This window comes from Pholis gunnellus (genome assembly GCF_910591455.1).
Source record: "Pholis gunnellus genome assembly, chromosome: 3".
Taxonomy (NCBI): domain Eukaryota; kingdom Metazoa; phylum Chordata; class Actinopteri; order Perciformes; family Pholidae; genus Pholis; species Pholis gunnellus.
Genome location: NC_136529.1, coordinates 29,250,549 through 29,273,228, shown reverse-complemented (window position 1 = coordinate 29,273,228; position 22,680 = coordinate 29,250,549). Strand labels below are relative to the sequence as shown.

The 22,680-nt window shown below is 48.3% G+C and overlaps 2 protein-coding genes across 2 annotated transcripts in view; one reads left to right on the top strand and one right to left on the bottom strand.

The window, feature by feature from the left end:
• Positions 1-1,009: 1,009 nt before the first annotated feature.
• On the top strand, positions 1,010-15,085 carry rspo4 (R-spondin 4; the record flags this gene model as incomplete). The annotated part of the gene is made up of 5 exons (XM_079156640.1): positions 1,010-1,094; positions 4,875-5,063; positions 5,348-5,485; positions 6,263-6,499; positions 15,030-15,085. The coding sequence occupies 5 exons, from the start codon at positions 1,010-1,012 to the stop codon at positions 15,083-15,085; spliced, it is 705 nt and encodes a 234-aa protein (XP_079012766.1).
• A 5,044-nt stretch (positions 15,086-20,129) lies between these two features.
• The window catches only part of chd6 (chromodomain helicase DNA binding protein 6), a 47,966-nt gene continuing 45,415 nt past the window's right edge, over positions 20,130-22,680 (bottom strand). Inside the window, 3 exon segments of the mRNA XM_079156639.1 lie at positions 20,130-21,854; positions 21,856-22,001; positions 22,369-22,473. Of these exon segments, the coding sequence (XP_079012765.1) occupies positions 20,939-21,854; positions 21,856-22,001; positions 22,369-22,473 (1,167 nt within the window). The 3' untranslated portion in view covers positions 20,130-20,938.

The window sequence follows — 22,680 nt, the reverse complement described above, 5'->3', positions numbered from 1 at the left end:
AGGTTCTTCTTCTGCTGTCATGACTCACATGAACAACTGATGATCACTCATCTATTGATTTACATCATCAAGTCTTCTTCTTCTCCTCCTCCTCCTCCTCCTCCTCCTCCTCCTCCTCCTCCTCCTCCTCCTCCTCCTCCTCCGGTGCTTTTGATGTTTCATGAGATCTTTAAATCTATAAGAAATAGATTGTTAAAGACAACAGATGAATCATGAGGAGAGCTGCTCCTTCATCTACACTCACATCCTGTTAGTACAGCAACGTGATGAGGAAACGTTCATTAACGTTGTGACGCAGACAGAGAAGCAGAGGAACGTTCTTCATCTCTACCTCCTCTTCATCTCCTCCTGGTACCTGCCTCCACACAGACTGAACACATCAATCCCAGAAAGCATCAGGACTTTAACCTCTCGGTCTGCTCTCCTTCCTCTCTGAGCATCTTTAGAAAGGACTGAAGAGAAGAGAATGAAAGCAGAGCCTGAACAGGAGGAGGAGGAGGAGGAGGAGGAGGAGGAGAGAAGATCACTGGACACATGGAAGCACTCAGGCCCAGGAGCACGTGAAGGGTTAAAGATGGCTACGGGATAAGTGGAGCTCGTTCATCGCACATTTGACAGAGAGGCAGTTAAATGGAGAGTTTTCCCTCCGAGCTGCCAGTCTGCAGTCTGCTCTCCTCACCTCCTCACCTCCTCACCTCCTCTGCTCTCCTCACCTCCTCACCTCCTCACCTCCTCTGCTCTCCTCACCTCCTCAGCTCTTCTTCTGTGGTTTATGGACGACGTCTCCTCCTGAGACAAGACGAAGGAGCCGACGTCTCTCCTTCACACTCTACGCTGCTCTTCACGCTGCTTTGAGGCCTGGAGATTATCATCCTTTAATCGTCTTCCTGTCCCTCGCTGTGGATCTAAGTCTCCCCCCTCCTCCCCTCCTCACCTCCTCCTCCCCCCCGGAGTCCTCTCACATGTCCTCCGCCCGGCGCTGAGTCGGGCGCTCATGCCGGCAGCCCGGATGCATTTGCGGCTGTTCGCCGTCGTGATGTCCTTCCTGTGTGAGGTGATGGAGACGCAGACCGGCGTCCTGCAGCAGCAGAGCGGTGAGTCATGACGTCACAGCTGGTGTGATGACGTCACAGCTGGTGTGATGACGTCATCATGCAGAAATGATCAATATGTAACGAGCTTAATGTGAAATATTAACAAATAAGTGAACTCATTCAATAAAGTTTAGGCTTGAGTCCACGAAACAGCAGGTTGAATTAAAATAACAGAATAAAAAGGTTTATTCATAACATCTAGAGGGATCCTCTGAAGGAGGTGAGGGGTTAGGTAACAAGGAGAGAGGAGACGTCACGTAGGGAACAACACATCATATAATATCAGGATGCAGCAGCGAGGTCCACCATCTATAAACACATGTTTACTCCTCACACGCCTCCTTCATCTACTCCTCACACGCCTCCTTCTTCTACTCCTCACACGCCTCCTTCATCTACTCCTCACACGCCTCCTTCTTCTACTCCTCACACGCCTCCTTCATCTACTCCTCACACGCCTCCTTCATCTACTCCTCACACGCCTCCTTCTTCTACTCCTCACACGCCTCCTTCATCTACTCCTCACACGCCTCCTTCTTCTACTCCTCACACGCCTCCTTCATCTACTCCTCACACGCCTCCTTCTTCTACTCCTCACACGCCTCCTTCATCTACTCCTCACACGCCTCCTTCATCTACTCCTCACACGCCTCCTTCTTCTACTCCTCACACGCCTCCTTCATCTACTCCTCACACGCCTCCTTCTTCTACTCCTCACACGCCTCCTTCATCTACTCCTCACACGCCTCCTTCTTCTACTCCTCACACGCCTCCTTCATCTACTCCTCACACGCCTCCTTCATCTACTCCTCACACGCCTCCTTCTTCTACTCCTCACACGCCTCCTTCATCTACTCCTCACACGCCTCCTTCTTCTACTCCTCACACGCCTCCTTCATCTACTCCTCACACGCCTCCTTCATCTACTCCTCACATGCCTCCTTCTTCTACTCCTCACACGCCTCCTTCATCTACTCCTCACACGCCTCCTTCTTCTACTCCTCACACGCCTCCTTCATCTACTCCTCACACGCCTCCTTCATCTACTCCTCACACGCCTCCTTCATCTACTCCTCACACGCCTCCTTCATCTACTCCTCACACGCCTCCTTCATCTACTCCTCACACGCCTCCTTCTTCTACTCCTCACACGCCTCCTTCATCTACTCCTCACACGCCTCCTTCATCTACTCCTCACACGCCTCCTTCTTCTACTCCTCACATGCCTCCTTCTTCTACTCCTCACACGCCTCCTTCATCTACTCCTCACACGCCTCCTTCTTCTACTCCTCACATGCCTCCTTCTTCTACTCCTCACACGCCTCCTTCATCTACTCCTCACACGCCTCCTTCATCTACTCCTCACACGCCTCCTTCTTCTACTCCTCACATGCCTCCTTCTTCTACTCCTCACATGCCTCCTTCATCTACTCCTCACACGCCTCCTTCATCTACTCCTCACATGCCTCCTTCATCTACTCCTCACATGCCTCCTTCTTCTACTCCTCACACGCCTCCTTCATCTACTCCTCACATGCCTCCTTCTTCTACTCCTCACATGCCTCCTTCATCTACTCCTCACATGCCTCCTTCTTCTACTCCTCACATGCCTCCTTCATCTACTCCTCACATGCCTCCTTCTTCTACTCCTCACACGCCTCCTTCATCTACTCCTCACATGCCTCCTTCATCTACTCCTCACACGCCTCCTTCATCTACTCCTCACATGCCTCCTTCTTCTACTCCTCACACGCCTCCTTCTTCTACTCCTCACATGCCTCCTTCTTCTACTCCTCACATGCCTCCTTCTTCTACTCCTCACACGCCTCCTTCTTCTACTCCTCACATGCCTCCTTCTTCTACTCCTCACATGCCTCCTTCTTCTACTCCTCACATGCCTCCTTCATCTACTCCTCACATGCCTCCTTCTTCTACTCCTCACACGCCTCCTTCATCTACTCCTCACATGCCTCCTTCTTCTACTCCTCACACGCCTCCTTCATCTACTCCTCACATGCCTCCTTCTTCTACTCCTCACACGCCTCCTTCTTCTACTCCTCACATGCCTCCTTCTTCTACTCCTCACATGCCTCCTTCTTCTACTCCTCACACGCCTCCTTCTTCTACTCCTCACACGCCTCCTTCATCTCCTCCTCACATCTGGACCTCCTCTATCTGATGAACCCACAGAGCTTCAGAGGTTGAGCTCATGATTGTGTGTTTCTGTCGGTCTGTGAGACTTTAATGCTTCTCTGGTTGTGGATCCAGATCCAAATGGATCCGCTGAAGTCGGATCCATTTGGGACCAGATCTGCAAAACAGATTACAAATCATAACTCATCTGTTTTCATGAAAAACTTCAGAACCAAATCTGTAAGAGCAGCCGGGCTGCAGCTGTAAATCCATTGATGAAATCGGATAAAAATCATTTCAAACGCACATTAAAGTCAAACATTTGAGCACAAAAACAACGGACAAGTTGTCAAAAATTTGGTTTTTTTTTATCAATTACGTAATCAATTAAAAGCTGTACTCTCGTCATGAAACTGATATCTTCATGAACATCTTCAAGATCATAAGATCACAGCTAACGAGACGGAGACTGAGTTTAAAAGGCCTTCAGCTTCAGTTCAAAGCTTTCAGGTTAAACTTCCTGTCATGAGAGAGAAACATCATTTCATTGTTGCGTAACGTGATGTTACTTTATGTTCTTTTATCACATTCGGCATTATTTTGTGTTTTGTTGGTTGCGTGTTCGTCAAGAAAATGTGTCGTCAGAATTTACTGTTCAAAACCGTCTTCTTACCTGAACATTTCGTGCCTCCAGCACACGATTCAGTTTTAGGGTGGAATGCCCCTTTACACCCTGAAACCCCAGCGGACCGTGGTACACCGTGGTACACCGTGGTACACCACCGTACACCACCGTACACCACCGTGGTACACCGTGGTACACCACCGTACACCACCGTGGTACACCACCGTACACCACCGTGGTACACCACCGTACACCACCGTACACCACCGTGGTACACCACCGTACACCACCGTGGTACACCGTGGTACACCACCGTACACCACCGTACACCACCGTGGTGTACCACCGTGGTACACCGTTACAAGTGCTGCTTAGACCAGCACTTAACAGTGACAGTTTGGGTTTGGAGGCTGAGTCCAAGTCTTTGAAGCTCTACGTTCTCCTCCATGACGCTCTACGTTCCTCTCTATGATGCTCTACTTTCACCACTATGACGCTCTACATTCCCTTCTGTGATGCTCTACGTTCCCCTCTGTGATGCTCTACGTTCCCCTGACGCTATACGTTCCCCTCTGTGACGCTCTACGTTCTCCTCTCTGACGCTCTACGTTCCCCTCTGACGCTCTACGTTCCCTTCTGTGACGCTCTACGTTCCCTTCTGTGACGCTCTACGTTCCCCTCTGTGACGCTCTACGTTCCCTTCTGATGCTCTACGTTCCCCTTTGTGATGCTCTACGTTCCCCTCTGTGACACTGACAGAACTGATGACGCTAGAGGGGAACGTAGAGCGTCAGAGGAGAACGTAGAGCATCAGGGGAGAACGTAGAGCGTCAGAGGAGAATGTAGAGCGTCACAGAGGGGAACGTAGAGCGTCACAGAGGAGAACGTAGAGTCTTCCTCAAAGCTCTCTCTCTCTCTTTCTCTCTTGTTCTCACCCTCCTCTTCTTGTATTTCCATTTGTCCTTCTGTCCTTCTGTCCTCGTGTCCTTGTGTCCTAACCGTCTCTCTGCCGTCTCCTTCAGCTCACAGAGAGACATCAGACGACTGTCGCAGCTGTCTGGAGTGTTCCCGTGACAACGGCTGTGTGCGTTGCCCCGAGCGACTCTTCCTGCTCCTGCAGAGAGACGGGATGTCTCACCACGGAACCTGTCTGTCCGCCTGTCCTACAGGACACTATGGACAGAGAGGGAAGGACGTCAACCGCTGCATGAGTACGTGTTTACAGAAACACTTGATGACTGCATGACTCACTGCATGTCTCTCTGTCTCTCTCTCTCTGTCTCTCTCTGTCTCTCTCTCTCTCTCTCTCTCTCTCTCTGTCTCTCTCTCTCTGTCTGTCTCTCTCTCTCTCTTTAAACTGACTCTTCGTTCATGTCCATCACATTAAGTTCTTTTTGACTGGTGGTTCTGTGCAGCATTCTCCCACAATGCACCAGGTGGACTCCAGCTCTGTCTGTCCTCCTGCATTGACTCAGACCGTCTCTTCCCGTCTCAGAGTGTCGCTCTCTGGACTGTGAGCTCTGCTTCAGCCGAGACTTCTGCACCAGGTGTCGACCCGGCTTCCTGCTGCACAAAGGGAAGTGTGTGAGGCGCTGCCCGGCGGGGACCGCGGTCCACCTGACGGACTGCCTCGGTGAGTCCAGACCTTCAGAGGAAGGACACGTGAATATTAAGTGTTTCCACCTTCAGTATGTGTCTCTTCTTCCTCCACACAATCCTGCAGCAGGTTCACAGCTCATCCAGGTGAGCAGAGATGATGTAACGCTGCTGAAATCAACTCGTCCTTAAAGAAGGAACATTATGAAAGTTAACAAACACATTTAAAACTGTAAAAAGCTTCTGAAACTTCTTTCTTTGGGACGATTTATTAACATTAAATGTTTTCTTCAGAGAGTTTCTGTGGACTCACATTATTAATTTATTTCAACACGGAGCCAAACCTTCGGACACATGATTCTGATGTAACGTCTTCAGAGAGGTTGTGTTGGTTCTGAGTAGAGTGAGATATTCAGCTGATCTCCGTCATCACTGCTCCACCTGCACATCTGCAGCTACTGGAGCTCCTTGGCAGCGTGAGACCACATCTGGTTTTCATGGCCCATGTTGAGGTTTCCATGTCGGACTGTTGGTACACACCTCAAGCAACTCCAGCAGACAGTCGCTGCAGATCCCCAAGAAGAACAACGTGACCCTGATTGTTGCTCCGTTCTTGGCCGAAGCTGCACGTTTGTTTTCTGCTGCGGAACCTCGTGGAAGAACCTGCGGCGATGTAGTGTGTGGATGACATCACTAACCAGACGTCACACGTGTTGATGCTTCAGCTGGAACTCATCTCGATCTGAAGACGACTTCAGTCTTCTCCTCAGATGTAAAGTAGAATCTGACGGATCTTTGTCCTCCCGTCTCCTAGAGGACTGTCTCCTGGCTCCGTTGGGGGTGTGGAGCGACTGGAGCGTCTGTCTCCGTGACGGTGTCACCTGCGGCTTCAGGTGGGGCCGGCAGACCAGGACCCGGCAGACCAGGACCCGGCAGACCAGGACCCGGGGGGTCGGGCAGACCTGGAGAATGCCTGAGGAGAAAACGGCGTCGCTCTGTCCGTCCCACAGCGAGACGCAGAGGTGCAGCATGAAGAAGAAGTGTCCTACAGGTGAGAAGAGGTCATGGTCATCACTCGTCTTTTCTTCTGTTTATGAAGGAAACACAAGAAGAAGAAACCAAAGCTCATGAACAGGTTCCAACATGTGCTCGTCCTATTTAACAGCTTCCCTTTGAGGAGCAGAGGGAGGAAGCTTCTCCTTCTTCTTCTACTTATTTCATGTTATGTCTGTAACGTAAATAACTAAGTATTTGTGTTGTGTTCTAAACTTTGATCATAATCCAGCAGGAAGTTCTGAGACTCTAGTTCATAGTTCAGGAGCATCTTGTTTGTTGGTAGATTTTGGTTTTAATGATGTTCATCCCATCGGGTCGGTAAACACGGGTCACCTGGTTCTGCTGTGGTTGTGCTGCTTATGCTGGTTCTGCTGGTTCTGCTGGGGTTCTGCTGAGGTTCTGCTGGTTCTGCTGTGTTTGTGCTGGTTCTGCTGAGGTTCTGCTGGTTCTGCTGTGGTTGTGCTGGTTCTGCTGGGGTTCTGCTGATTCTCAAGCTTTTGTTTCGGGGTTCGTGATGACGGCATGAAGTCTGTGAGGAAACCAGCCTCAGTTTATCTCTGGAGAGGTTCCACTTGGAGGAAGTTCTAATGGGAACGAGTGATGATGATGAAGGGTACTAACAGGACCAGTAGTTCCTCATTCCTGTAAAGTCACACCAGGGACCAGGTCTCATTAAAGGGAGGCGTCCTGAGATCCAGATGGAAACATGAAGGAGGAAGATGAGGAGGAAGATAACTTCGGTACCTTCAGCTCGCTCGGCTCCTCGTGGATAAAGAAGGACTTCAAACAGCTTCAAGCGGAGGTTTACAGAGTCCTGATCCTCCTCATGTGGTCTGGGTTTGTGAGGGAAGATATTACAAAACACTAGAAACCGAAGTCGGCAGCGAGTTCCCTCCAAAGACAGCTCGTTGTTGTGACCTCCTGCTGCTCCATGTTCAGCAGGAGAAGCTGTGAGACATTTAAATAGTGTGAGTGTGTGTGTGTGTGTGTGTGTGTGTGTGTGTGTGTGTGTGTGTGTGTGTGTGTGTGTGTGTGTGTGTGTGTGTGCTTTCCCCTCCATGTCATTTGCAGTAATTATCATTATCTCTGTCAGCTCGTTGGCATTAGACAGGAAGAAATGGGATCCAGCACAGTCTGGCTCTGGGATCAGGTCTGTGGATCTAATAGGTCTGGCTCTGGGATCAGGTCTGTGGATCTAATAGGTCTGGCTCTGGGATCAGGTCTGTGGATCTAATAGGTCTGGCTCTGGGATCAGGTCTGTGGATCTAATAGGTCTGGCTCTGGGATCAGGTCTGTGGATCTAATAGGTCTGGCTCTGGGATCAGGTCTGTGGATCTAATAGGTCTGGCTCTGGGATCAGGTCTGTGGATCTAATAGGTCTGGCTCTGGGATCAGGTCTGTGGATCTAATAGGTCTGGCTCTGGGATCAGGTCTGTGGATCTAATAGGTCTGGCTCTGGGATCAGGTCTGTGGATCTAATAGGTCTGGCTCTGGGATCAGGTCTGTGGATCTAATAGGTCTGGCTCTGGGATCAGGTCTGTGGATCTAATAGGTCTGGCTCTGGGATCAGGTCTGTGGATCTAATAGGTCTGGCTCTGTTGTTGTCTTATTGTTTTCAGATGAGGAGGACGTTCTGATGGTCTCATGTTGGTTTGGTCCGTTAGTCTCCTCGGTATCTTCACAGGTTCAAGTCCACCAGGGGTTCAGCAGATGGACGTGAGCCGGTGGTGCCGTCTTGGCTCAGATTGGTTAGAGAAGCGTACGAGAAGGTTGGCAGTTCAAGTCCTGGACCAGATGAAGAGAGATGAATCGGATCCAGTAAACAGGAAGTAGCCTGAAGACTCTTATGGTGGTCTGGTCCACTTGAACTGGGATTTGGTTGGTTTGAATGTTTATAATGCACTTTATCAGAAGTGGTGAAATTCATATTAGTTTGGACAATAAGAAACAAAGATCAGGTAATATTTCCTCTAATTATTATGACTTTATTCTCGTAATATTACAGTCTTAGGGCCTTATTCTCAGATATAAATCAAAGGCCGGGACGACATCCCGACCCCTCTGGTTGCCTGGAGGCTGATGATGACTCATGTCTGATGATGAAGGCTACAGGTAATGAACGGGGCGCGTTGACCCTCTCACAGGATTAGGTGTTGAGGGGTCGATTCTTTGGGCTTCCAATCAACCAGGATTCAGAAGGATTTTAGAAAAGTCTTCGTGGTATTTAGGTCATAAAACAAAGCAACCGAAACAGATAAGAGTCTGTTTCATCCATCAGCTGCTGGTCTGTATCCTTAACCTCAGCCAGCACCAGTGAGTAAAGAACAAATCACACGTGTCACTTTACATCTTCTGCCCACATGTCAATAAGTCAAACTTATGCTTCTTCTGAGGTTCGGCCTGAATTCATATTTCTTCAGAGACTTTTCCAGGTACGGACACATGTTTTCTGTTGAAGTCGAGCTTATTAGTTGTATTTATGGTGCTGAGAATCTCCCAGAGTCCGACTGATTTACTCGTCTCCATTTTAAAGAAGGAGAAAGAGCAGCGCTGGGTTAGGAAGTCGTGCTTTTTCCTGCTTCAAGAGTCAAAGAAGCTGCGTAGCTTTTGTTTTATGATGAACACGAGTGTAACCGGAGGAAGACTGTGGTCTGTCTCACATTATTATTACATCAGGCTCAAACAACTGGCTGAACTCCTTCGTCAAACGGCCTTCTTTCATTATTAGTCCATTAGTGCAGCTCTTCTTCTTATTTTAATCCAGCAAAGAATAAACGAGTATAAAGCAGAATATAAAACTCGTTTCCAGGTCATTGCTTTTGTCCTCTGAATGCTGAAAAGAGAGAAACGCTTCATTCTGAAGAGTGATTCTTCTCTAAATGTAATAAGAAAAGAAGCCCAGGCTCGGTACCACAGAACATTCAAAGTCCTGCACGCTACAGCGAGCCGGACTAAACCAGTCCAGAACCCAGCATGAGGCTGAACAGGGTGGTCCTCTGGGATCCACACGTCTCTGAGGGATTATACAACACGGACCGTCTGTATTCATTAAAAAGTAACTCGTCAATCAATCAAGCTGCAGATTTCACTCAGCCGTCTACAATCCGTCTGTGAGGAGCTGAGATGTTCATCCGGATCAAACTTCACATGCATGTTGACGTGAACAAGGACTGGACAGACCGGAGCGCTGAGGCTGTGGTTCCCAGTCTGGAGTGGGACCACCAGACCCTCTAATCTGCTAATCTTCTTTGGTCACTGACACATGTAACCGGTGCTGAGAGGTCAGAGTTCACTTCTCGTGGTTTTAATTGGTCACAAAGACAACTCATGGTTCTTTAAAGTTCTTCAGAGCTTCATGTGTTAAAGCTGCATTCTCTCTAGTGTCCACCAGGGGGCGACTCCTCTGGTTGTATAGAAGTCTATGAGAAAATGACTCTACTTCTCTCTTGATTTATTACCTCAGTAAACATTGTAAACATGAGTTTATGGTCTCAATCTCTAGTTTCAAGTCTTCTTCAATACAGCATGATGTTCATTTAGTAAATGATGGACCATTTAGAGTCACACAGACCATAAAGCAGGGGATGCTTCAAAACATCCTGAAACCAAAGAGAGACGTCACCAGAACGACGTCCACTTCTTATAAACGGTCTGTGGTCACGGACCACTGCTCTACAAGACATCCACAGAGACTGTAGTCCTTCTGATACCTGACTATTGATTCTGGACTCCACTGGTTCCTCTTGGAACCGGTTCCTCCTGAAGCCTGACAGGTTAAAGAACCAGAACGCCTCATGGCCACAGGTCTACGCAGCGTTTATTGACTGATGTCCTGTTGGACCAGTTTATTCTCATTGTTATAAGTGTGAGTTAACCCTTGTTACAGTCAGAACGGATCCAATCGTACGGGATTATTCTCCCTCGTCTTCATCCTGTAGTGGTAACACTGAAGCATCGACTGTGTTTATTAGGTCACAAACTCATAAAACATCGTTTCACAGGAACACTTGATTTTTATCCCAGTAATTTAAAATGCACTTAACAAATACAGCTGGAAGGCTTTGGGAGCTATTCCCCATTTCCATTTTACGACTCAATATTTCTGTCATATTCGTTGAGGGCAGATAGTTTTAATATATGGAAGTGGATTACATCGTAAAGAACATTTTATATCTGCTTGATCCCGTCTGACAGAGGGACTCTATCCCGTCTGAGCAGCAGCACATGGATCTGAGCTTCCAGTGAGCTGTAACACAACACAGACACAGCTGAAGAGCTGTTTCCTGAGTATCACAGGCATTAAGGTCCCGCTGCAGACGTAGCCTCTGGCGAACTAAAGCCGTGGACGACAGGTCTTCATTAGAGAACAAGGAGCTCTCTGCTCACCGACTCCTCTTTTCTCACGTTCACGCCTTCGACGTCCTTTATGTAATTTAGAGGCGGCTCGGAGTGAAAGCTTTCCCTCAGCGCTGTGGGCAGACGAGGGGAAAGTTTCTAGGTGGATTCCTGGCATTTTCACGAGGTTCACAGTTAGTTAGTGTGACTGATTCTTTTGGGCTGGATTGTCTCTCTTCATCGTACCAAAACCTTTTATCAGACCATCAAGAGCGTAGATACAATGCACTCACAGGCTCATTGTATTCACGGCGTTCAAGTACTGAATGTAATGAAGACGCCTCGTCACTTCACCTCTATTGTTTGACAACATGCAGCCATCTTTTGTCCTCAGAGAATTATTCTGCATGACAACCATCAGTCCATCAGTCCCTGAGAAGACCTCATGAAGACTCGTCTGTCCAATGAAATGAAGACCTTTAGAAGACCTCATGAAGACTCGTCTGTCCAATGAAATGAGGACCATTAGAAGACCTCATGAAGACTCGTCTGTCCAATGAAATGAAGACCTTTAGAAGACCTCACGAAGACTCGTCTGTCCAATGAAATGAGGACCATTAGAAGACCTCATGAAGACTCGTCTGTCCAATGAAATGAGGACCTTTAGAAGACCTCACGAAGACTCGTCTGTCCAATGAAATGAGGACCTTTAGAAGACCTCATGAAGACTCGTCTGTCCAATGAAATGAAGACCTTTAGAAGACCTCACGAAGACTCGTCTGTCCAATGAAATGAGGACCTTTAGAAGACCTCATGAAGACTCGTCTGTCCAATGAAATGAGGACCTTTAGAAGACCTCACGAAGACTCGTCTGTCCAATGAAATGAGGACCATTAGAAGACCTCATGAAGACTCGTCTGTCCAATGAAATGAGGACCTTTAGAAGACCTCATGAAGACTCGTCTGTCCAATGAAATGAGGACCATTAGAAGACCTCACGAAGACTCGTCTGTCCAATGAAATGAGGACCATTAGAAGACCTCATGAAGACTCGTCTGTCCAATGAAATGAGGACCTTTAGAAGACCTCACGAAGACTCGTCTGTCCAATGAAATGAGGACCTTTAGAAGACCTCATGAAGACTCGTCTGTCCAATGAAATGAAGACCTTTAGAAGACCTCACGAAGACTCGTCTGTCCAATGAAATGAGGACCATTAGAAGACCTCATGAAGACTCGTCTGTCCAATGAAATGAGGACCTTTAGAAGACCTCATGAAGACTCGTCTGTCCAATGAAATGAGGACCTTTAGAAGACCTCACGAAGACTCGTCTGTCCAATGAAATGAGGACCTTTAGAAGACCTCATGAAGACTCGTCTGTCCAATGAAATGAGGACCTTTAGAAGACCTCATGAAGACTCGTCTGGTGATTGAGATAGCAGAGGCACTAGCTAAAAATCCTGCTTTGGGCACAAACTGATCATTCGGCTTAGATCAGACGACCTCAGAGATGTGATGAGACTTAAAGAGTTACCAACCGTAAGACCTTAAAACCAGAGCAGTCAGACCAGCTGATGATCACCTCCATCATTCAGAGAGAAAGTCCTCTTTTTGATTGAAACTCAACATCTGTGTTGATGATGCAGAGCTTTATTTTGTTCATACCTGTAAAAACTACATTAATAATGACATTTAGTTGAAATGTTTCCTTTGTTCCTGTGACACCTGAGATTCCCTCTCGTCCCCTCTACGTCCAGATGAACTCATGAGCAGTTGTATAGAGGACATGCAGAATGTAGACTGTGAACACTAACGCACAGAGTCGTCTCAGGACATTCTGTCTCCATTCCTCATCGTCAGCCTCCAGAATCAAAGCCGCTGCTGCAGCATCGCTAATGAAGGACAGACGACAGGAACGAGGAGAGGAAGAGCTGATTGACTTCAAGGAGAGGAGACGAGAGGGGGCTTTAAAAAAGCTCTCATGTGTAATGAAGGGCAGATGACGGCGAGGCATCGTGGCGTGTTCATGTAACTGTAAACACTCATCGACTCATCACGACCACACGGCGGACAAACAACCAGACGGCCACGTGACGACCTCCAGCCGGGGATCAGGTTCTCCACACCGGCGGCTACGAAGAGCAGCTGGCTCCAAGTCAACACTTTGAGACCCTTTGTGGAGGTTTGTGTGTGTGTGTGTGTGTGTGTGTGTGTGTGTGTGTGTGTGTGTGTGTGTGTGTGTGTGTGTGTGTGTGTGTGTGTGTGTGTGGGGGGGGGGGACTGGGAACTCCAGCGCCAACCCCCCCTAAAACAGTACAGGAGACTCAAAGTGTGTTTGAGGAGGACGGTTACAGCGACACGAAGCGACACACATTAGCCTCAGAGGGCTTTACAAGCCGTACACATACGACATCCTCTGACCTTTGACCCTCACATCGGAACATGAAGAACTCCCCAAAAACCCTTTAACGGGAGCAAAGAGGGAGAGACCTCAGAGAGCAGCAGAGGAGGATCCCAGAGTTACACACATTCAATGTGACAGAACCACGGCAGGAGGCAAGACCAGGTCCAGGTATAACCCGGATCCATGGAAACCCCGGAATCATTGGTGTTGGTCCCAACTTTACTTCTGGAATTCAACCGAGAAGGAAACTGGTGTTGGTGATCTGAGGATGAAGAAACCAGAGAAGAAGAGAAAAGCTTTGTTCACGTGATGAAAAAGGAATTCTGTCTCAAAACAGAAGTTCTTCTGGAGGACGTTTAAAAAACACAAGAGCATCGTTTTCACCTTTGAACCAGCGTCTATGTCTTTATCCAGGTCACTCACAGACCTACTGTATATTATTATATATCATTAATAACTGACTGATGAGATCACAAACCTGTTCTTCTTCAGAGAGAATTCAAAGACTCTGTTCATTCAAAATGCTCTCAGTTAACTGATATTATTAATATTATTATTAATATTATTATTAATATTCTAAAGCAGAGGTCTTCAACAGGGGGTCCGCGACCTCTAGGGGTCTGTGGAGGTACTGCAGGGAAGTTCTCTTTCCAAACATGAACGTGTTTATTATTGTAATAGTTAAAGCGTTGGAGGTCGGCCTCTTTTCTTTCAGTCTGTATTTGTGTTTCTTCTCTGACCCAACTTCAGATCTTTGTACGTAAGAAAATGATTCCACTTTTAAACCGGAGCCAAAGACACTGAAGCTCTCGTCTCCATCGCTCAACATTAAAAGCATGTTTTTCTGCTGTAACAGCACGAGACAGAGAAATATGAACGAGTCTCAGTCTGATGTGAAATATAGAACATTCACTCACGTTGAGCTCTTTTTAAACGACGTTGAACCTGATCTGTGTGTCCATCTCCCAGAATACTTCACCGACCCTCCTCAGACCAGGACCAGGACCCTGCAGCATCGCTCCACGTTATCCTTCACAGTGAAATATGGACGATCGACGGACGGAGGTCTTCCTCCTGGTTTGGTTATTTGTCTGTGAAGGTGCAGACCAGCTGTTTGATTCTGGTCTGGTCTGTTTTTAGGGGTTTCGAGGTCCAGAAGGTGAACTCTGATCCAGGTCAGCACACGATTCTGACAGTTGACGCAACATTAACACAAAAAAAGAAGCTACGCATTCTGTGTTAAAGGAAAACAATAATTCAGACTTACAGCTGACCTGGAATCAGATCCAGGTCCTAAAAGAAGCAGCAGCTGGTGTGTCAGAGACCTGCAGCGTTACATCACTTTATTCTACCGACCAGCTGATCAGCTGATGCTTTACCGGCTCTGCCCACGTTACGCTTCTCACTTCCTGTCTGTCCTGCTTTGCATGATGGGTAATGCTGAGAAATCTTGTGGCAAAGGGACGTATGGAGACAGACAGGAAGTGGACAGAGAGTCTTTCAGGTCAACATTCATCGTCTCCATCAAACACCGACCTCAGTCACTGAGCGGATTCACATTCACTCGCTGGTTATTAGGACAACATGTGGACCGGACCGCCGAGGACCGGACCGCCGAGGACCGGACCGCCGAGGACCGGACCGCCGGCCCCCCGCTGTGATGAAACACTCGCTGCTCTACATGAGCTCTGTCTGTAAATGATGAATGATTTGGTGAAACATCTGGAAACAAACGCAGATGTTTGACGACTAAAATGAAACTGAAATATTTTCTTCTTTCCAACAGAAAGAAGACAGAATAAAAAAGGAGGAAAGAAGAGGGCGAGAAGACGACAACGCTAGAAACTCAACAACAGACGAGGACGCAGAGCACGAGGACGTCTGAGGACGAGACGGACACCTGGACATCAGGACATCAGGACACATTGACACCTGGACTGTTCATCATGTGTCCACTTTGCACATCTGTTCAAACAAACTACTGTCCACCAGAATCTGGTTCACTACGTCCACAAGAGGACGATGACGAGACAAAGAACGTCTCTCTACAAACTCACAGGACAAGTTCCTGAACAGACTCTGGATCAGTTTCATGAGGAGAAGGTTTAAGGTCCTCGCAGCACAGATGAGGTTGAAGGTGTCTCACATTGAGTGAGTGTCCTTCAGGTCTCTTGTCTCATTAAAACGATTTAATTTAACAAAGTTTGTACAAATGAATCATGTTTCCTGTCTTTGTCTTCTTCTGCTCCTCCAGGAGACAACAAACAACACGTGACTTTACACATGAAGTGACTTTAATAATCATTAAAGTTCTGTTGTTGAATGTTTTGATCAGAACAGAAACCTGACAGTGAGACGTTTGAACCACATCTTTAGTTCATTAATATGTCATATTATCTGTTAACGCTGCAGTAAACAAAACGCTGTTTTTATTTATCAATCATTCTGTGACTGAATGGATTTTATTCCACGAATGTATGTTTTAATAAATGTTGATGCTGCAGTTTGACTTCCATTCATTTCATTGATAGAATCATAGATCAGCAGACTGAAGATGTTCTCTCAGTCAATGAAACGCTACATGTAGATTTGTAGGATGCATAAACTGTAATAAGTTTATTATAATAAGTATATTAACAGTGTGGCTGCTGCCCGAAGACGTTGCATCATGTTGTACCTGAGCCTTCTGTGTCCTGCTGCAGCTGAATCACCTCCTAATAACCTCATGATGACGCATCAATCCAGCAAACCTGCAGCGGATCCACACAAGAGCACGAATCAAATACTATTCATACAAACACCACGATGACGTAGCTGTAGGCCAGCTAGCAGCTCTGACACGTCAAAGAATACGCCCACCATGTCAAACTAAAGATCTGATTGGTTGAACACTATGACGATCAACAACATCGTCCCCATTCACTTAACCTGCACATGGATTCACTGGTGAGTCTGCAGGCCTGGGGCCTCTCTTCTACCTAGAGACACAGAGGTGAACTCTGATTGGATCAAAGCTCTACTTAAAACAAGCTGCACTGAAGCAGAGCAGCTGAGGAGCACAGTAGCTGTGCAATGAGAACATAAGATAATGGGAAACATGTTTATATAAATTATGATACATAAGAAAGAATTAAATGTATTTAAGAAATATTAAATTATAAAATAGCTCTAACTTCGGGAGGTCGCTGCTGCTCAGAGGCGGCGGCGGGAACGGGGTTAGCTGTGGCTGGAGTTAGCTGCGGCCGGGGTTAGCTGCGGCCGGGGTTAGCTGTGGCTGGAGTTAGCTGCGGCCGGGGTTAGCTGCGGCCGGGGTTAGCTGTGGCTGGAGTTAGCTGCGGCCGGGGTTAGCTGCGGTTAGCTGCGGCCGGGGTTAGCTGCGGCCGGGGTTAGCTGTGGCTGGAGTTAGCTGCGGCCGGGGTTAGCTGTGGCTGGAGTTAGCTGTGGCCCAGCAGGAACGGGAGTCTGGCCCTTCCTCTGCCTCCTACGAGGGTTGGAAGGGCAGCCCATCTGGTCCCGGTTCGCCTTCTGGACACTCCGAGGCCCTCCCAAGGCCCGCAAACTGTTCATACCACTCAGTGGAAAAGCGTTGGTCCGCTGAGTCCAACAAGTCCCGGTTCGCCTTCTGGACAAGACGGTATCCCATAAACGGTGGAAGGGCGGCTTAGCTCAGGTGGAGACCCTCCCCTGGCCAAGCGGGTTCCCCAAAACCCGTCCGCTGAGTCTTTCATGGCCGGATCATACTGCGACGGTTCACGGCTTACCATGTGGGTTCATGAGTGGAGCTTTAAGACACATTTAAGGTAATTCTTCTTCCTTATGACCGGCAACATGTCAACGTTAGAGAACGGGGCACAGAAGTTCTCCGTTCTAGTTCAGACTAAGACCGAGGTTCTGTTAAAAGCAACAAACATTTGTTTTGCCTCCTCACACCAACGCGAGTCAGACGGAACGGCGAGTTGGAGCCGACGCTGTGACGCCGTAGAACAGGAAGTCCGCTGCGGTGCCGATGGCCCTCGTCCAATGAGATCCGTGTTGAGCTTTGGACAAAGATTCACACGTATGTGCGACTTGGCGTCGGTGTGATCTTTAACTGACTATCCTGCAGCCAGGGAGGCCAAAGTCTTTGTTCTAATCAGCACACGGAGAGGCCCCAACATGTGTACTGTTACTGCAGTAACATGTTAAAGAAGTATTTCCACACAGACGTACTGAACCAGGTCTGAATCTGACGCTCTTTCCCAGCATGCATTGTGCTGAATGAAGGAGTCACGTGACCAGAGGAGGTTGAAAGTCATCTTTTATTGCACCATAAAAGATCACAGACCATGTTGAGACTCACATGGGATACAGAGCTATAGTTACAAATAAGAAACCAAAGATAGAAACCCACCACAGAACCTCAGGAGCAGCTCTTTACATCTTCATCATCGTCATCGTCAGGCTGAACTGGTTCCACAGACACAAACCGAGATCACATCTTCGTGTCACTGCTGCTGATCTCTTGAAACGTCTTTAATCTTTTTAATCGGAGGATAAAATGTTAATTAATGTCTAATATGATGACATCAGAGGGACCTGATGTTCTGTGGAACCAGATCAGTTCTAAAGGTCTTTTGTCTACGAGGAAAAACCTGGTTTGGATGTTAGAATTCAGCAGCGAGAGACTTTAAACAGTCCGTCTGCAGGAGGTCGAGGGTCAGAGGTCAAAGGTCAGGACCAGCGAGGGTCGTCCTCCGCTTCATATCATGAATACTTTAAACGTGATAATGAATCCAGTTATGTTCTGATTTAAAGAACTAAAGTGTGAAGCTGATCTCAGTCGTCTATAAAACACCATGAACATCTGGTTCCTGGGTGAGAATCCCACGAGCTGCTCGGGCCCAATGACGGCTCTGGGTTGGATTATTATGGTATGGCACATAGATGAACACAGAGGACTCTCCGTGTTTTCTGTCAGGAGACGTTCAAGAGCAACGATGTAAAGAAGAGAATAAATACATCGTGATGATCAGAGGCATGATGGGACATGAACACACCTCCAGCTGTTAGTCACACACACACAAACAGGAAGTGATGTCACTACTGAGGACTCCAATCAGAAGCCTCGCTGTCTGACTGACTGGATTATTAAAGGAGCGGCGTGTCGACGTGTTTAATAAACATTATAATCTGAATGAAGCTTCTTTATTCTGTTTCATTCTTCAAACCGGAATATTTGAATGAAACGTCACTAAATATTCAGGTTTTTGTGATTAGAGACGAGATAATATAAGTGTTTACATCATGAAGATGAATATTCCTCTGACATGAACGTGCAGATTACTGTGAAACACCTTTAAGAACTCCTCGTGTTCATCACAGAACGATGCTGAAACCTGAAGAGTATCAACACGTAACACCTTTATTAACATGATTCAGAATATTCACGATCATCTCTGGAGGCTTATTAATCGTGACATCACACCGACCGACTCAGGTTGAGATTAATCCAATGAGAGCTGATGATGTCATAGGGACACGTGATGTCACGTGGTGAGGTCATAGTTTAGAGGCACTGGTCTGCGTTGTGCTTAGAGACGGATTAGTTGACTGGAGGAGGAAGGTCTGGAGAAACTAAATAAGGCCTTTGACTGGAATAACATCATGAAACAAAGACACAAAGAATATTTGGTGAACGTTTGGCAACAGAAGAAGAAGAAGAAGAAGAAGAAGAGTAATAAATTAGACGGAGCCACGAACCTGTGACAAGGCAACAACCATGTTTAGTTTAACAAGAGATGTGAGTCAGGACGAGACGAAGAGACAGCGAACGGTGTGCTCATGCATGCACACACACACACACACACACACACACACACACACACACACACACACACACACACACACACACACACACACACACACACACAGTCTCCCATCACACACACTCCCCCATCACACACACACACACACACACACACACACACACACACACACACACACGAAGTAAATACGAGACGTTACAGGTCAACACTCACAAAAAGACTTTGTGCAAAAATGATGTTTTCATGTATGAAAACAAAACTAAAGTGAAATCAACATCGTCAACGGAAACATTGTAACGTAGAACCCCGAAAAACACGGAACTCGGTTCTGAACGGATCCGCTTCATGTACAGTACGGTCTGTTTGATTACCCACAATCCCCCTCTGTCAAGTATGTCGTCACCAACGGAGAAACCGAGAAAAAAGAAAAAGAAAAAGAACGAAACGCAAAAATATAAAAAGATCGACTCGTTTAGAAACTTAAGAAAAGTAATCGGAGGAAAAGAAAGGAGGCGAGGAGCGAAGAGGAGGAGGCACCGTGTTCCTCCTCTTCCTCTCTGGATGAGGAGGCACCGTGTTCCTCCTCTTCCTCTCTGGATGAGGAGGCACCGTGTTCCTCCTCTTCCTCTCTGGAGGAGGAGGCACCGTGTTCCTCCTCTTCCTCTCTGGATGAGGAGGCACCGTGTTCCTCCTCTTCCTCTCTGGAGGAGGAGGCACCGTGTTCCTCCTCTTCCTCTCTGGAGGAGGAGGCACCGTGTTCCTCCTCTTCCTCTCTGGATGAGGAGGCACCGTGTTCCTCCTCTTCCTCTCTGGATGAGGAGGCACCGTGTTCCTCCTCTTCCTCTCTGGATGAGGAGGCACCGTGTTCCTCCTCTTCCTCTCTGGATGAGGAGGCACCGTGTTCCTCCTCTTCCTCTCTGGATGAGGAGGCACCGTGTTCCTCCTCTTCCTCTCTGGATGAGGAGGCACCGTGTTCCTCCTCTTCCTCTCTGGAGGAGGAGGCACCGTGTTCCTCCTCTTCCTCTCTGGAGGAGGAGGCACCGTGTTCCTCCTCTTCCTCTCTGGATGAGGAGGCACCGTGTTCCTCCTCTTCCTCTCTGGATGATCCCTTTTCATTGGACAAGAGAACGTCTTCTGAAGTCTTCCTCTCCTCTTCGTCATGTGACCTCCTGCTGGCTCCTCTCCTCCTCTCGTGATGAACGATGAGTCTCATGATTGTTCTCTGCTTCAGACGTCTGGATTATGATTCTGGTGAGAAGAACTTGAACTCTGAACGTCTGTTGAACAGAAGTTGTAGCAGCGATGGCGTCGCATTGATAACAATAACGTCATGATTAACATGTTAACATATGTGGGCGGGGCCTCAAAGCTTCACTAAGTATCTCCTGATTGAGTCTCATGTAGAAGATAAACGTGTTTTAATGTCACAATAAGAGAAGTGAAATCAAACACAACGAGAACTTAAACTTCCTCTGATTCCAAAAAACCCTTTAGAGCCTCAGCGCTGCTCTCTGATTGGTTACTGAAGCTGCTCCTTAGTCAACACGCCGCTCCTCCTGAGGAGGAGGAGGAGGAGTCTCAGTCTGGATGCAGGACGAAGGGGAGGAGAACACAGAAGATGGTTTCTTACACTGATTTTTGTATACAAGGAGGGGGGGGGGGGAGGAGGAGGAGGAGGAGGGGGAGGAGGAGGAGGAGGAGGAGGAGGAGGAGGAGGAGGAGGAGGAGGAGGGGGTCTCGGTATATAAACAGAACCAAGTTGAATATAATCATCATCATCGTCATTCTGAGTCAGCGTCATAATAAAAGTCTTTACATGGACATCGACTGACAGACACGGCACAAACTTTACACTGAGGAGGAGGAGCAGCAGGAGGTGGATGTCTCTCCTCTACGCCTCCTCTCCTCCCACCTGTCTCTGCTCCTCCGCTGCCTCTCCTGCCGCCTCCTCCGGTCTTTCCTCTCTCTCCTCAGGAGGGCCGTGGGAGTCCGGTTCCTCTGGAGTGGACGTGGGGGGGGCGGACGGAGACGAGGAGGTGGGCGGGGCGGAGGGAGACGAGGAGGAGGAGGCCGGGTGGAGGCTAACGTTAGCCTTGACTGTACTTTCTCTCTCCTCCTCTCTCTCCCCCTCCTCCCTCCCTCTCTTCCTCCTCCTCTTGGGGCTCCCCGGCTCCAGCGCACCAGGAGGCATCGCGGGCAGCGCCATGATGCCGCCGTGGGGCAGGAACATGTGCGGGTACAGCAGGCCGTGGGACATGCCGGGGATCAGGAAGGGGTTAAAGGTCAGGTGACTGCCGGCCCCCAGGTGGGCGGAGCCTAGGTGAGCCCTGCTGGTGGAGGAGATGACCTCCGCTCTCTTGTTGGCGTCTCCTTTCTCCTCCTTCTCCCCCCCGGTGGAGCCAGACGGGGCGTCGGCCGGCGTGGTGGACGAAGGGCTGGCGGCCTCGGACGTCGACGGGGCGGTTGTGGTGGTGACCTTTGAAGCGGAGGATGAAGAGGAGGAGGAGGAGCTGGGGTGAGGAGGCGCGTGGGCCATCATCGCTCCGACGCTGAACAAGGCGTGCTGCGGGAGGGCTCCGCCGTGGGGGTGAGGGATGCCGTGAAGCATCATGGGTAACATGCTCAACCCGTTCTTGGCGTCCTCTGCCGAAGCTCCGCCCCCTTGGACGGCGGCAGAGAAGCCGTGAGGGAACCCGGCCGCCATGATGCCGGAGATGGGGATCCCGTGGAGACCGCCGCGCAGGTTCTGCATGGCCACCATGGAGTCCATGCTGCCGATCAGCCCTCCGTTCATGAAGAGGGGGGGGGCCGAGGCTGGAGGAGGTGGAGTCAGAGACGGAGAGGAGGGGCTTAGGCATCTCGCTGCGAGGGCGACGCCCACGGCGCCGAGAACCCGGGTCTCTGTTCACCGGTTCTGTGAGGATCCGACTGAACTTCCCCTCAGGGAGGAAACCCTGCAGGAGGAGGAGGAGGAGGAGGAGGAGTCACACATCGTCACGGTGAATAAAAGGCTTCATGAATAATTAGCACGTCTATTTCTATCATGAAATAATGACTCAGCGTTCATGTTGATCAGCTGACCCATTTGGTCTCATAGCACCAAACAGCTGAACTTTGTCGTTATGACATCATACGCGTGTCATCGTTACGTTTCATCACAGACATGAATCCTCGTATTAAAGGTTTCACATATAATAAACACATTCACATATGAAGGGTGGAAACATTGTTACGATGAGATGCTGAACAAAGATGATTCTGTGCTTTGGTTTCTTTTGTTGTTGTTGTTGTTGTTGTTGTTGTTGTTGTCTTGATGCTTACCGAGTGTTTGACCACATCGGCCCAGTCTGGAGCCACGTAGTACTCTGAGTTAGCATCGAGCCACCGGGACAGCTCCTTTATGGCCGGAGCCATCGCTCCACCCAGCTACAGAGACAGGAAGTACAGATAATAAGACCGTAGTATCATAATAACTAATCACTGTAACAACTTAGTATAATAACTAATCACTATAGTAACAACTTAGTATAATAACTAATCACTATAATAACAACTTAGTATAATAACTAATCACTATAGTAATAACTTAGTATAATAACTAATCACTATAATAACAACTTAGTATAATAACTA